Here is a 13,147-nt window from a genome sequence, read left to right on the forward strand (position 1 = left end):
GGGGACCCCCCCCCACCCTGAGAAGCACTTGGAATGTAGTAGTTCAGGCATTAAATTTAGTTTTAATGCCTGAAGTTGACTCTGTTCCACAGATAAATATTGTGAAAATTGCCGATCTACAAGCTCAGTTGCGAGGCGTTGTGAGGTTGTAGATCGGCTATTTTCAATTATTTTTGACAATTTTAGGTTGAGCACCACTGGTCTACTAGATTAGGACATAGACATGATATAGGGTAATAAAAATTTCAATTAAAATCTCATTTATAATTTTACTGTGCTTCTTTTGTTTTTTGTTGTAGTACACACACAGTCTTAGTTTTTTTTTTTGGAGAAGGTCGCAGCCAGAGGCTATGGCTATTTGGGGGTCCTTGGCATGGCACACTTTGTGAACCTCTGCTTCTAGATAGAACATCTGAGGACTTACAGAACTGGACTGGCGTGGTGTGTGATTGTGAAGACATCTGTTCCGTCAGTTGTGCACGCTACTTTCACACCAAGGAAAGGTCAGACCTTGAATCCAAAGCCAAAGCACCAACAATAAAAAAACCAAGGCTATCGTTTTCCCAGCAAGTGTTCTGCTTGAGTGTAATTAGCATCTTAACATGTTCCAGCACATCCTGGGCTCTCACGGTGCACGAGTCTCACAGCAGATGCTTTGCTTAAAAAGGACGGGTCCCTGTCGGATTCTTTTGAAACTTTACTGACATTGTCTTTCAGACTCTGAGGCATACTTACTGCATAATGCATATTTTATACTTGAATGGATAGTTCACCCAAAACAAAACAAAAATCCTAGCGATTAGTCACCCCATGGAGACTTGTATTCATGGATATTTTTTTGTTTTTGTCGCATTCCTAAGCCAATAACTTGAAGACCAGCGGACCGGACCCGGTAGGCAGCGGTTCCGGTAGGTAGATACAAAGGAGACTCTTTGTGTCTTCTACTGGAACTGCTGCCGGTCATCAAATTATTGGATAGTCGATAGTCATTTTGGGGGTGAACTATCCCTTTAAGTTGCACACTGGTTTCACGTACGGGAAATATCCGATGTACAAGCTCACAACGTGTCACAGCGTTATTTTCATTGTGCAACGAAGTCACCCTTTAGTAAGAAAGGGAAAACTGATGACTGTTTGGCATTGTTTTGGCACAAGCTCTTACAGTTGAGGACATGAACTGGGCCACTCTCAGAGTTACACACCCGTGAAGGGGCCATTTGGAACCCCCTCAAGGAACCACGAGGGTCCCTGGAGTGGACCACAATTGAGACCCACGTCTGGTGTAGCAGAGTCTTTCCAGTGAGCCAAGCCAACATGCACAATATCAGCACCCTGACTCTGTTGGGCCAGAATGGAACAGAGCCTTAATTAGCATCATTGGCAACACCTGTGAAGGAAGTAAGGAAGAGGCCAACTTTCTTCCCAATATGGCTGCAGTGCATAGAGCCTATTGTCTCCCTTCGTCCTCCTATTCCGCATAATGCGTACACATTCATGTATACCCCCCCTTTTCACTGATGCCATTTTCTGCTTAGACCAGATGAAATGCATAGTGCTACTGTAGCAATTCCACACTTAGACATGCTTTCTCAGCTTTCTCGCGGGTCGCAGCCAATCACATGGAGTCACAGAGTTCAGAGAGTTCAGGGTTTTCCAGCATGAAAACAATGGATTTGGAATTGGAAATCCATTTGGCTCATGATGACATTTCTTAGTGTGTTAAAAAGGCATGCATAAAATATTGCAATTATGTTATACTTGTAATAATAATAATATTAGTAATTCAATTATCTAATTATACAAGGAGAAGGGGACAAATTGGCTAACCTGAAAGCCAAGGGATAGTTCCCTTTATAAACTTACCCCGGTCTATTTTATGGCCTAAAGGATCTTCATAACCTGGAAGATAAATAAATAAATATATAATAGTCAATAGTCAATAATCAATAGTCAAACAATGACAGCTAATACATAAATATAATTTATGATTTGTTTTTTTAAACTCGTAAAGCCTAATTTATACGCCATTTATTCGTGCGACAAAAACAGATCCACAAGCTACATGCGATTAGCCTGGCATGGCCAGACTAATATCACTGCGTAGATATTAGTCTGGAATCTCTGTGTGGAACCTGCATTTCTAAGGGGCGAATTCAAAAAATGCCTCTGGTCTGGTGATAAACCCTGATTGGTCCCTGACTACTTCGAAGGGAGTGAAATCCAATCACAACTGAGCGGTGCCCAGGGTTGCTTCTACTTAAGTAAAACATTTGAGTACTTTTTCCACCACTGCCAGTTTGGGAACCACTGATCTACGGGCTGATAATGCGACGCTTCTCGCTTAGATGAAGATGAGCTCCTTACGCCTTTGCTGGAGCTGCTGGTAGGTGTAACCCGTGTCCCTCTCAGGGGTGTAGCTCCTACTGCTGGACCCCGAACCCTGGGCACTGGGTACCACAGACGTCTGGACTTCCCTCCTGGGAGGAGGAGGAGAGCGATCGCGTGACGTATTTAATGAGGACTCTCTCCATGGCGGGTAGTCGTCATAGTCGTCCCTGGGGAACACAAACACACAATAATTAAAAACCCATTTAGACCCGAGTTCGATTCTACAAATGTCTTCTAAATCCTAACAGTTTCCTGAAAAAAATATGTTTCTATAATCAGTGGTTCTCAAACTTTTTCATGTCAAGGATCCGCACAATTATATGTATTTGGCCGGGGACCCCCCTCATCTCAAAATATTGTGTTCCAGGGACCCCCTCAGAAGCACAAACTTACAAATGTTCCCTTTGAAAAAGTATATATATTCAAAGATTTGCACAAGTTTTCACGATTTTTCAAAAATAGGAGATTTACAAGCTCGTAGCGCGGCACTCGCGCTACGAGCTTGTATATCTGCTATTCTTGAATAGCCAAAGCAATCGAATTGAATCGAAATGACACAGATGCGTTCCTGGCTGCAATGGGTTAATTCAAATCTAGCGCTGTCACGATTATGAAATCTTACTCACCGATTTAATTGTCACTCAAATAACTGCGATTAACAATTGAGTTGTGTTTCTTTCGCTGAACATTGGAACGTTATGGATATAAATTACATTTCTGTTTGGCTTTTTAGGCTTTGTAAACTTAGGCTTTGTAAAAAAAAAAGTTGCACAGAGCAGATATGATCTGCTATTTCCACTATATTTGAAAATGTTTGAAAATACATGACATTTTTTAACATGCAAATGATTATGACGATTATGCAAAAAAATATTGTGACGATCTCAAATAATTATGTAATGATTGTGACAGGCCTATAATCAAATCCAGTCCTGGCCACGGTATTTAGTTCCCGGCTCCTTATGCTCCATCTGTTATGAAAGCTTGTGAACAATGGGAAAATAAAAAAGTGACTGTAAAAATTGCCTTGTGCAAAAAAATGCTGATGGAATTGACAAACTGGTCAAATTGCCAGTTGAGAATATCCTTCTAGCAAAACAATTTGTACTATTATAGTACAGCTTGTATGTTACATTTCCCATGAAATATAATGAATGCCTGTGGTTCTCAGTATCACTGCCATCACTGAAAATGAATTCAGGGATGCATAATTTGTCAAAAACGTGTGTACCGTATGCCTACCTAACTCCTATAGATATCCAGTTCCAAACACTTGCATTACACATACATTATTTATTTTTGTTTCACTGGCTTATACACTGTATACATTGCAAGAACAAAATTCGGGAGACAATTCTGTGTAGTTGGTAAAAAGAAAAAAGACCAAAAAAAAGACAGAAGACTCTCTCTCTCTCTCTCTTATGGTGCCAACAAAACGAGTTCATCACGCAATCTGAATCTGGCTATTATTTATGAGATAAACTGTGCAACGTTTGACACCTTGTGAGCTTGTAGATCTGCTACTGCTATAGCGCAGCGGTTCTCAAAACCAGGGGGTCCCCAGCTAAATTTGCAGCATCACAATCATTTTAACCACTTCATCCATATTTTATACGCTGCCTATTCAAAAATAGCAGAGATATACAAGCTCATACCTCATACCTCACTGCGAGCTAAATGTTGGACGGGACGTACTGACCGACCAACATTACCATCCGTTTCATGCAAATAGTGGAAATAGCCCATCTACATGCATTGTGAGCTTGTATAGTGATATACAAGCAATAGCCTATAATGACATACCCAAAACAGGGATTGATTATTAACACATGGGGTGCCAAAACCGAAGGGTATTCGGTTTTGCAAATAATTACACGGAGTGCCAAAACCGAAGGGTATTCGGTTTTGCTGTCTTTTTGTTTTTTTCGTTTTTCTCCACACAGACGGGGCTGGAGCAGCTCTGGGAGTACCCATTGTGATCCTGAGAAGGATAGGCCAAATGGATCACCGGAAACAAAAACATGGCTCCCATCCGCTTCCTGTCTATTTCCTTCTTTAAAACGCCTATATCTCCAAATCTGTTTCCGGTGGGGAAAACCGGTCATCCGCGATCCTCCCCTGTTGTAACTTGTGAGTGAAATGTTATCGTTCCAGGCTGTAGCCAGGGTCCTCGCGCTATATGAATGGATGCTTTTTTTTACGTGGATTTGCTCGTCGTGGAGTCTAGAGCTTTAAACGGCAAAGCGCAGTCAATGGGGAGAATGCTGGCACCCAACGTAAGTTGTTATGAAAAAATTCTGGCACCCAATGTGTTAATTGATTAATGAATGTACGTATTGATTATCAATATATATATATATTTTTTTTTAAATCAATTAGTTTGATCGGCCAGCGTAACAGAAAAGCATACATACCCCCGGGCTGCGTGTGAATGCGATGACATCAGCTTGTTGTCTCCTCTGTCTGACATGCGTGTCACTGTCATGAGAGGGCTTAACCCTTGACCTCTGCTGCTGACATACGGACCGGCTCTGTCCCTGCCAAACATCATAGAAACAACACAGAGACTGAGAACAAATTTCACTGTCTTTCGGGTCGATGATTTTCATTACCTTTTCAATTCTAACCATGATAACAATAATGTTAATAACACAATTTAACCCGTTAAGACCGGGAACGCATCTGTGTCACTTTAGATTTCTTTGGCTATCTGCTATTTTTGAAGAATTGTGAAAATGTGTGCAAATCTTTGAACACATTTTTTTTAAAGCCAACATTTGTAACTCAAATCTTTGCTTCTGGGGATCCCTGAAACTAAATATTTTGTATGTCTTTTATATCTTTTTTTCCAAAAGATTTTTAGAATCGGCCTCAGGTCTTAATGGGTTAATGTCTCAACTGCATGACGATTTGAGCGCTTTCAGAATCATAATCTCTTTATGGGCCCATTATGCTCACATTGTACGAGTATAAATAAATAAATATAAATTTGTATTATTATTATCTTTTCCCCAACAATTATAAAATGGTTTCTGAATGGGCCTTTGCTCTGCAGACAAAGGGCAACGAAAAGCGTTCATTTTGAGGAGGAAGTTTAATAAAGAAAAGCAATGATACATTAGTTTTTGTATCCGACAGCAGCAGCAGCAGCAAACTGTATATTTCGTCCAAAAGCTACTCAACTAAATGTAAGTCATATTCATGAAAGCCACACTTTATTTCCTAGTGACATGTACCCTTGGCATCATGTAATGCTATTTTTTGTGAAAGGCCTGCTATAAATATTAAAACGTTGTGATGTATGGGGGAGCAAAAAAGGTAACTGCACTCCGCACCATCGTTCATTTCACTTAGCCTTCGCTGTCAAAGGGTTGGCCTAGCTGAGTGTATTCAGTCTTGTTATGAAAATACTTAATCTAGAGCCTGGGCTGAACCTTAGTCTTTACGACGCCAGTGCATATAACACTCACTTGTCATTGTGTCAACTCAAATCCTGGCATATGTATTGTCACTGTCGGTCAGAATCCCTTGTATCTCAAAGCGTATTTACTTTTCAGGAAATAAATTGTTCCAATCGTTATTTAGTGACAAGCTCTTGTTAAAACTTTTCATTGGTTAAGTATTTATAAAAACCCGCAGACAGACTGAATCCCTAGTTTGGGCATAGCATTATAGAAAAAGCTTTCAAAAAATGTACTACGAAGTATAGAAGATGGCTTAAGTCAGTGGTTCTCAAACTTTTTCATGTCAAGGACCCCCAAATTGACACTTATTAGCCCGTGGACCCCCATTTGAAAAGATAAGCCAGGGACCCCAATAAGAGAAGATTTATACGGCTTTCTAGCAGTGATTCTCAACCATTTTAACGTCAAGGACCCCTAGTTTGACATGCATTAGGCTACGGACCCCCATTTAATGGCATTTATACCTCTGGGACCCAAATTTATATTATAAAATCAATGTTAATTTAACTCTGAGAGTGTACAGAGTTAAATGGCTTAAGTGGGAACCAAATGGACCCTAACGGGTCCATTTGGTTCCATTTGTACACTCTCAGAGTTACAGAACCAGGGTCCATTTGGTTCCTATCCATCATTTAGCTGGGGACCCCTGGAACCGCCTCAAGTACCCCTGGGGGTCCCCGTACTCCACTTTGAGAACCAATGGCTTAAGTGGTTAAAAGATGACCATTAGCATTATGAAAAAACGAAAAAAATATATATAAAGAGCTGTAGATGCAAGGTTTCTGCCCGACAGCGATGATACGCTGTTTTAATTGTCATCTCTGTACAGTATTTAGCAAGGTAATTGTTTGTTTGTTGACTGAATGCCTGAGCCTGAACAACATGCTTTAGTGCCAAGCAGAGGTATAAATGAATAGACACCTGGTTGTCCTGACCTCGTCCTGAACTTAAGTCACATCCAAAACAAAGAGCAGGCCTAACAAGGCCTACAGCTTTTACGACGCATGGCCTGTTTGAAGTAGCCAAGGCTCAGCTTGCCTTTTGCCAAATAAACTTAACTGCCATCGTAATACTTCAGTGGCCCTGCTAAACTAACATCACACGGCTATGGAAAGAAAAGGAGTTGCTATACATTGTACATACAGGCGGTTGACATGATGGGAGCACAAATCAAGCACTTTAGAGGTTAAACATCTGACACAAAAAAACACCACAAGACAAAGGGATAGTTTCTAAATACAGCAGAGATTTATGCAGTAGATCTTCTGAGCACTAAAAACAAAATGGCACATTAACTTTAAGCCCCGAGCAATTACTTGGAAAATCACCTGAAGCTCAAAATTATCCCTGGGCCCCAGATGGAGCTAAAGTAAAGCAAAACCTAAGAAAACTGCAGAAAACCTGTCACTGCATACTTCCTTGCTTTTGTTGATAAAGTCCCAATAACAAAATATTGTGACCATGCTTCAAGTTTGCCTGAGGTCATTTGAGCAAAAAGATGGTTTACAAAAGAAATGTTCAACCCAGAAAAGGCTTAGTTCAGCAAAGACACTTTTGAGGGACATCTAAGTGACTATCTTGTACAATAGTAGCACCAACTTAATAAGGCTCCCATTTTACATCTTATCTGGCATTTGTCATCAGAGGTCAATAGTTCCACAACGGAGCAGACTGAACAATCCATTTCTCGCCTCCGTTGTTGACACACACACCCACCCACCCACACACACACACACACAAGTTCTTCTAGTCTTTATCAACATGAACTCTGGCATAGGTGGTAAAGATGGTACATGCATCTTTTATTCTAACTTGTAGCGCGACTAGCGAGACTAAACTAATTGATTCACATTATGTGGGGAACAAAAACAATGCGATGCCAACTGGAACCCACCACCGTCAGGAACCAATTTTTTTCTAAACCGGATCACACGGCCCAGTTTTAGAATGAAAACCAGACTTTCCTCCATGGTGGGAAAGCCTGGTGGCGCGAATGAGTGCATGCGGAAAGATGTTGGGACTCTTTTGCACATGGCTTACAGACACCTTGTGCAAGAGGACACCCTCCAAAGACTTCCTGCCTAATGATTCCTGTCTGTCACTTAAGGCGACGATGAGGCCGTCTGCGGCGTCTTGACCACAAGCGCTGAAACCTGAGCATAAGACTTCCCCAAACTAAAGCATGATGGGGCCTCCTTTGGGCTCCAGCGATGTTAACAAGTTGCTATTCCTGATGCACAGACACAGTAACGGTCATGTTCACACACATGTATCATCATGAGTGCCCCGTCTGTCCAACAGCAACTTTGACATTCGGATACAAAGCTCTCTGCAGAATGCCTTCTCTGGAGTAAGACTTCCATGCCAAAGCCCCTGCATTGCAGTACAATGCTGAACATCTGCAACGATCGTCATAAGGCCAATTTCACAACATGATATATACAGTATACAGCAGGGGTCTTCAACATTTTTCAGGCCAAGGACCCCTTAGCTGAGAGAGAGATGAAGCAGGGACCCTACATATTGCAGATTAAACTTGTTCAGATAGTTAACCTTTTAAACCCTCAAGATTTAATCAACTTGACCGTTGGCTCTGTAATTTTTTTCCCTCTACACCAACTCCCCGAAAATAGCAGATCTACAAGCTCACAACGCCTCGCAGCTATTTTCGGGTAATGTTCCCCATCGCTCAAAAATGTTGTCGGACCCCCTGTAGTACCTCTGAGGACCCCCTGTTGAAGACTCCCTGATATACAGTAAATTGGTCAGAGAAGACAGACAGAGGAGGGCATAGATAGTTCAGGGTGTCTAAGTCTAAGAGGTGTGTGTGTAGGTATTTGAGAGGGAGTGGCCCAGCTGGTATTGGTGCGGGGGTTTGGCTCCTTGGCCCAGGGAGTAGACACTGGTGCCCTTTGTGCCCTTTGTCCCCCCCCCCCCCGTCTCTAGCCTTGTGTGACTCCTGGGGAGGAGGGGCGGGGGCCTTGGCCTGCAGGAGCTGTTGGCATGCTGTAATGGCTGGGGCAAGACAGCTTTCTGGGCATTTATTTTATGGGACAGACCCCTGGATTTAGCCGTGTTGTGTGTGGTGCCGAGCTTCCTGCAGCAAACAACCTCTAGTAGAGCGCTGCAAAAGTGAATGAACCTCCGAAATTTTTTCCCAAGGCAACCATTTCTAAGATTTACAGTAGGGTTGGGCAATATTTCAATATTATAGAGATTGTGATGTGAGACTAGATTGGATATCATAATATCGTGATATGGCATAAGTTGTCTTTTCTTGGTTGTTATCACTTTAAGCCTCATTTTATACTACTATTTTTTTTATCACTATGTTTTAAATGTTCTGAAAAATGTTAAAGAAAATTGACATCATCACAATACTCACAATATTGATAGCGGTTTGTATCAAAAGTATTGTGATAATTGATTTTGTCCATATCGTCCAGACCTAATTTACAGCCACTTGACCACAGTCTTCATGTAGAAGTTGCCTTGAAATACTGTGTGTGTGTGTGTATACAGTACTAGCGACAGAAATGAACAAAGCTAATCCAAACTTTACTGGAGCAGAATGACATTATCTGACCTTGACACAAACTACTACTTTACTAGAGAACAGTCATACAACAAAAGAAACGCACATTATATCAGACGAACCATTTTCAACTCATCATAATGCTTGTAAAATAGAGCATATGCTGCCTCCAAGTGGTCGTTTCAAACATTGCATTTGCATTGCACTTTTCCAATTTTGTTGCAGCCACACAGAAATAGCGCAACACCTGACAAAGTTCTCAATTCAGCATCCTTACAATGACCCCAGAAAGAAGCTGATAATACACACCTCAGTATATCAAGTTGGTAAACTGTGGAAACATCACAGGAAGACACCATTCTTACCTCCCAGAACTTATCTCCACTTGTCGCCTTATAAGAAAGTCCTCTCTGGGTGAACCATAGGGGGGTTCCTCCTGGAAAGAATATTAAAATTACAATTGTTTTAATTGTCAAGTACAGTGACCTGAGAGAAATGACTGCAAAGCAGAAGGCCTGTGAAGTCTTACGCCGCACGGCTCAATGTCATGAAAGTGAGGAAATAGCCAGCACACAATGAATCTACGAACACGTTTCAACCAAACAGGTCTTCCTCAGAGTTATACCAAGACAACAGGAAGTGAGCTATAAATAGTATATGATGCAATCAAGTCCAAAAAATCATTTTTGTATCCGTCATAGTATGTACTGTTGAATCTCACAAGTGACTTCTTTGTCAGGTTGACTAACCTTTCAGGCACCTTGTAGTGCCCTGTAGTGGCCTGTATTATGTTTACAGAGTGGGCTCTGTGTGATCTTATGAATTGTATATGTACTTTATTACTATTGCACTAGTATTTCACATGGCATCTGTCCTTTCCTGGTTCCATTTGAATAATATCGAGTCTTCATTGTTAGCTTTCAAGGTGATGACAGTTGACACCTCTATTCATTCGGACTTGATTGCATCATATACAATTTATACCTCACTTCCTGTTGTCTTGAAACAACGCTGAGGAAGACCTGTTTGGTTGAAACGCGCCCGTTGTTTCCGTCCATGAGAGGTAAATAAAACCATGTGAAAAGGACATTCATTGTGTGCTGGCTATTTCCTCACTTTCAAGTAACCTGTACAGTAACCTGACAAGAGTGTCTTGGTGAGATGGATTAAAACAGCAAAGATATTGTAGTTGTGTGGTATGTTTTGCCACAACAGTGTTCCGTTTTAAGTCATTTAACCACACTTCGCTGACAGGGTTCCCCCAGGGGTCTGTACTTGGTCCACTCCATTTTTCCCTCTTCGCCAAAGCTCTCGCAATAAGTGAGCTCCAAGTTGTGAGCTTGTATACACAAAATGTTCACGTATTTTCGCTGAATGTACGCCTATTATATCATGCACAGTCAGAATAGGGACGCTAGGGTTCATGTGGTCAATATGGCTGGCTGTATTTGAGACACCCTATTTGATTTACTCCTACTTCTGGCAGACACCACCGTCCCTTAATGTACTGTAACCATATACCAAATCTGATAACATTCAGTAAAGAGCCTTGGGTCGGATTCAAACCGGGGTCAGCTGTGGGACGGACTATAGCCTTATTTATATGGTATGCACTCTTACTCAGTGATCCACCGGGGCACCGCATGTCAAGTTTATTTGTATAGCCCGTAATCACGGTTACAGTCCCAAAGGGCTTTATAGGCCCACATTTAACAAAGGAACACAAAAAGCTTGGACACTCAATTAAAAAAGGAAAACAAATGGAAGGAACCTCAGGAGGGATCTGACAGACAGCCAAACAGGTACAACAGGTACGCTGACAATGGGTACAAACATGTATTGCGTAACTGGGTGGGGCATGCAATCCCAACTTGCATCGTTCCCAAATTGGCGGTAAAATAGATAAAATAACATTAACTTCACATGTGCTTAAATGACACCACTGCAGAGAATAGTTAACAAAGTCACTGCACAGCTCCATCTTACCAACTGTGGTATGGGGCGTGCACTGGGGTATTGCTTGAGGTGTTCGTCCATGTAGCTACGGTCATCGGGTGGGTACGTGTTTTCTCCACGGTAGCTTCTTTGGTCTGGTGCATTTCGAGAGCTGTAGTACCGTTGGTCATCATCATAGCCTCTATCGTATGACACTTCTGAGCGATTCGTGGTGGTCCTCCGCTCAACAACATTGACAACTCGCTGGTAAGTCACCTGAAAGGACACCATTTTAACATAAAGTGAAACTGAAACAAGCCGGCAATATCTGATATTTCATCGTTATGTACATTATTAGGAACAACAAATGCCTTCCCAACTGTGCAATCAAGAATAGGAGGAATATTTCTCAATAGATACACTGCCACCATTTCACTGGATAATTAAGCCTACATTGAGATAAGATATACATGTATATACAGTATGAGTATAATTTGATGATGTGTAGGTGAGAAGGGGTAAGAAAAAATAATAAGTGTACCCTTCTTACTACTCATTTGCAATGTCATATTCAATTGGTGTTTATGAAAATGTATTTGTTTGGGTTAATTGATCATTTCATTTTTATTGTTATATTGTAGGGCTGCAACTTTCTATTAGCGATAATTATTCTACTGATTACTTTCTCAATTAATCAATTAGTCGAGAAGCGTTTTATTTCATTTTTGAACGAATCGATGAACCACTTAAGCGTTATTTTATTTGTATTTAACGGTGTCATGCAAAAACAGCAGGTCTGCTATTTCACCTATCATTTTCTTTTAAATGTTTCGAAGCTTTTCGCCTATGACATGCCCAAAATAGGGATCGATTATAATTAGATCATTTTATTAACCTATCGATTGTTTTACTTTTTTTTTTACATTGATTAAGCCTGAACTTCAAGATGCTATACTTAAAGAACCTGTAAAGGAAATGTTATGATTTTCTAAACACATTACATATACAATTACGTCTCATTATAGAAGTCATGGCTGAAAACATGTAAATATAAACATGTTTTGTAAATAATATACTTTAACAGTTTTTTCCACTATATCAGAGTTATGAGTTATTATGACTTGATGACAAAACGGCAGTGCTGTCATCCAACCATTTCAGCTCTGCCCTTGGCTTAAATAACGTGCCGTTCACACAGGGCGCTGACAGGGAATAACCTGGATATTGACAATTGTATTGCAATGACAATTCAATTCATACTAAACTACGGTGAAGCGTGGCAAAAATAGCCGATCTACAAGCTCACAAAACAACTTGTGGTTACGGTTACACATATTGTGTAACCGTAACCCTAATCTCTCAAGAACAGATTCAGCGCTGTGCTTGAATCTTTCATCATAGAAACAAGTGGGCTTATAACCAAAACGATCCATGTTCTTTGGGAGAAATGGTGTTAGTGTTCCGTGGAGAAATATTGTTAGTGGGAATGAAAACATAGTCGCACCACCGGAAGTGGACGGCTGAAGGCAGACCAAAACCCCGGTTTCCCTGAGCACGGGTCCTACGTACAGCTACGCCCAGAGTCAAATGAACAAGTGAAAAAAAGCAGAGGGCGTTGTTTTGTCATTTTGTTGCCACAGTTCTCACAATCCTTCTGTGGTACTGGGGCCTTCCTGGTCCTGGTCCGGTGTCTTGAAGGTGCAGGGGCCATGCTCATACCGTGCTTACAAAGCGTGATATGGCGATGGAGATGAGCCGCTGAGATGCGTGGAAACTTATGAAGTTTGTACCGGAGACAAAACCACACGTTGAGCAGACTATGCAG

General features: G+C 41.2%; 1 protein-coding gene across 3 annotated transcripts in view; it reads right to left on the reverse strand.

Annotated features, from left to right (window-relative positions):
* Positions 1-13,147, reverse strand: part of LOC311047426 (uncharacterized protein) — a 47,576-nt gene that overhangs the window by 28,627 nt on the left and 5,802 nt on the right. For 2 of the 3 annotated variants that reach the window (XM_084060137.1, XM_084060135.1), the window contains 5 exons: positions 11,374-11,598; positions 9,753-9,823; positions 4,803-4,925; positions 2,365-2,555; positions 1,864-1,899 (listed from right to left, as the gene is read on the reverse strand). In XM_084060137.1, coding sequence (XP_083916263.1) covers positions 1,864-1,899; positions 2,365-2,555; positions 4,803-4,925; positions 9,753-9,823; positions 11,374-11,598 — 646 coding nt within the window. The remainder of the gene's footprint in view (positions 1-1,863; positions 1,900-2,364; positions 2,556-4,802; positions 4,926-9,752; positions 9,824-11,373; positions 11,599-13,147) is intronic. The other variant, XM_084060136.1, reaches the window with a different exon arrangement.

The sequence above is a fragment of the Gymnoscopelus microlampas genome (assembly GCF_963454915.1).
Source record: "Gymnoscopelus microlampas genome assembly, chromosome: 6".
Classification (NCBI taxonomy): domain Eukaryota; kingdom Metazoa; phylum Chordata; class Actinopteri; order Myctophiformes; family Myctophidae; genus Gymnoscopelus; species Gymnoscopelus microlampas.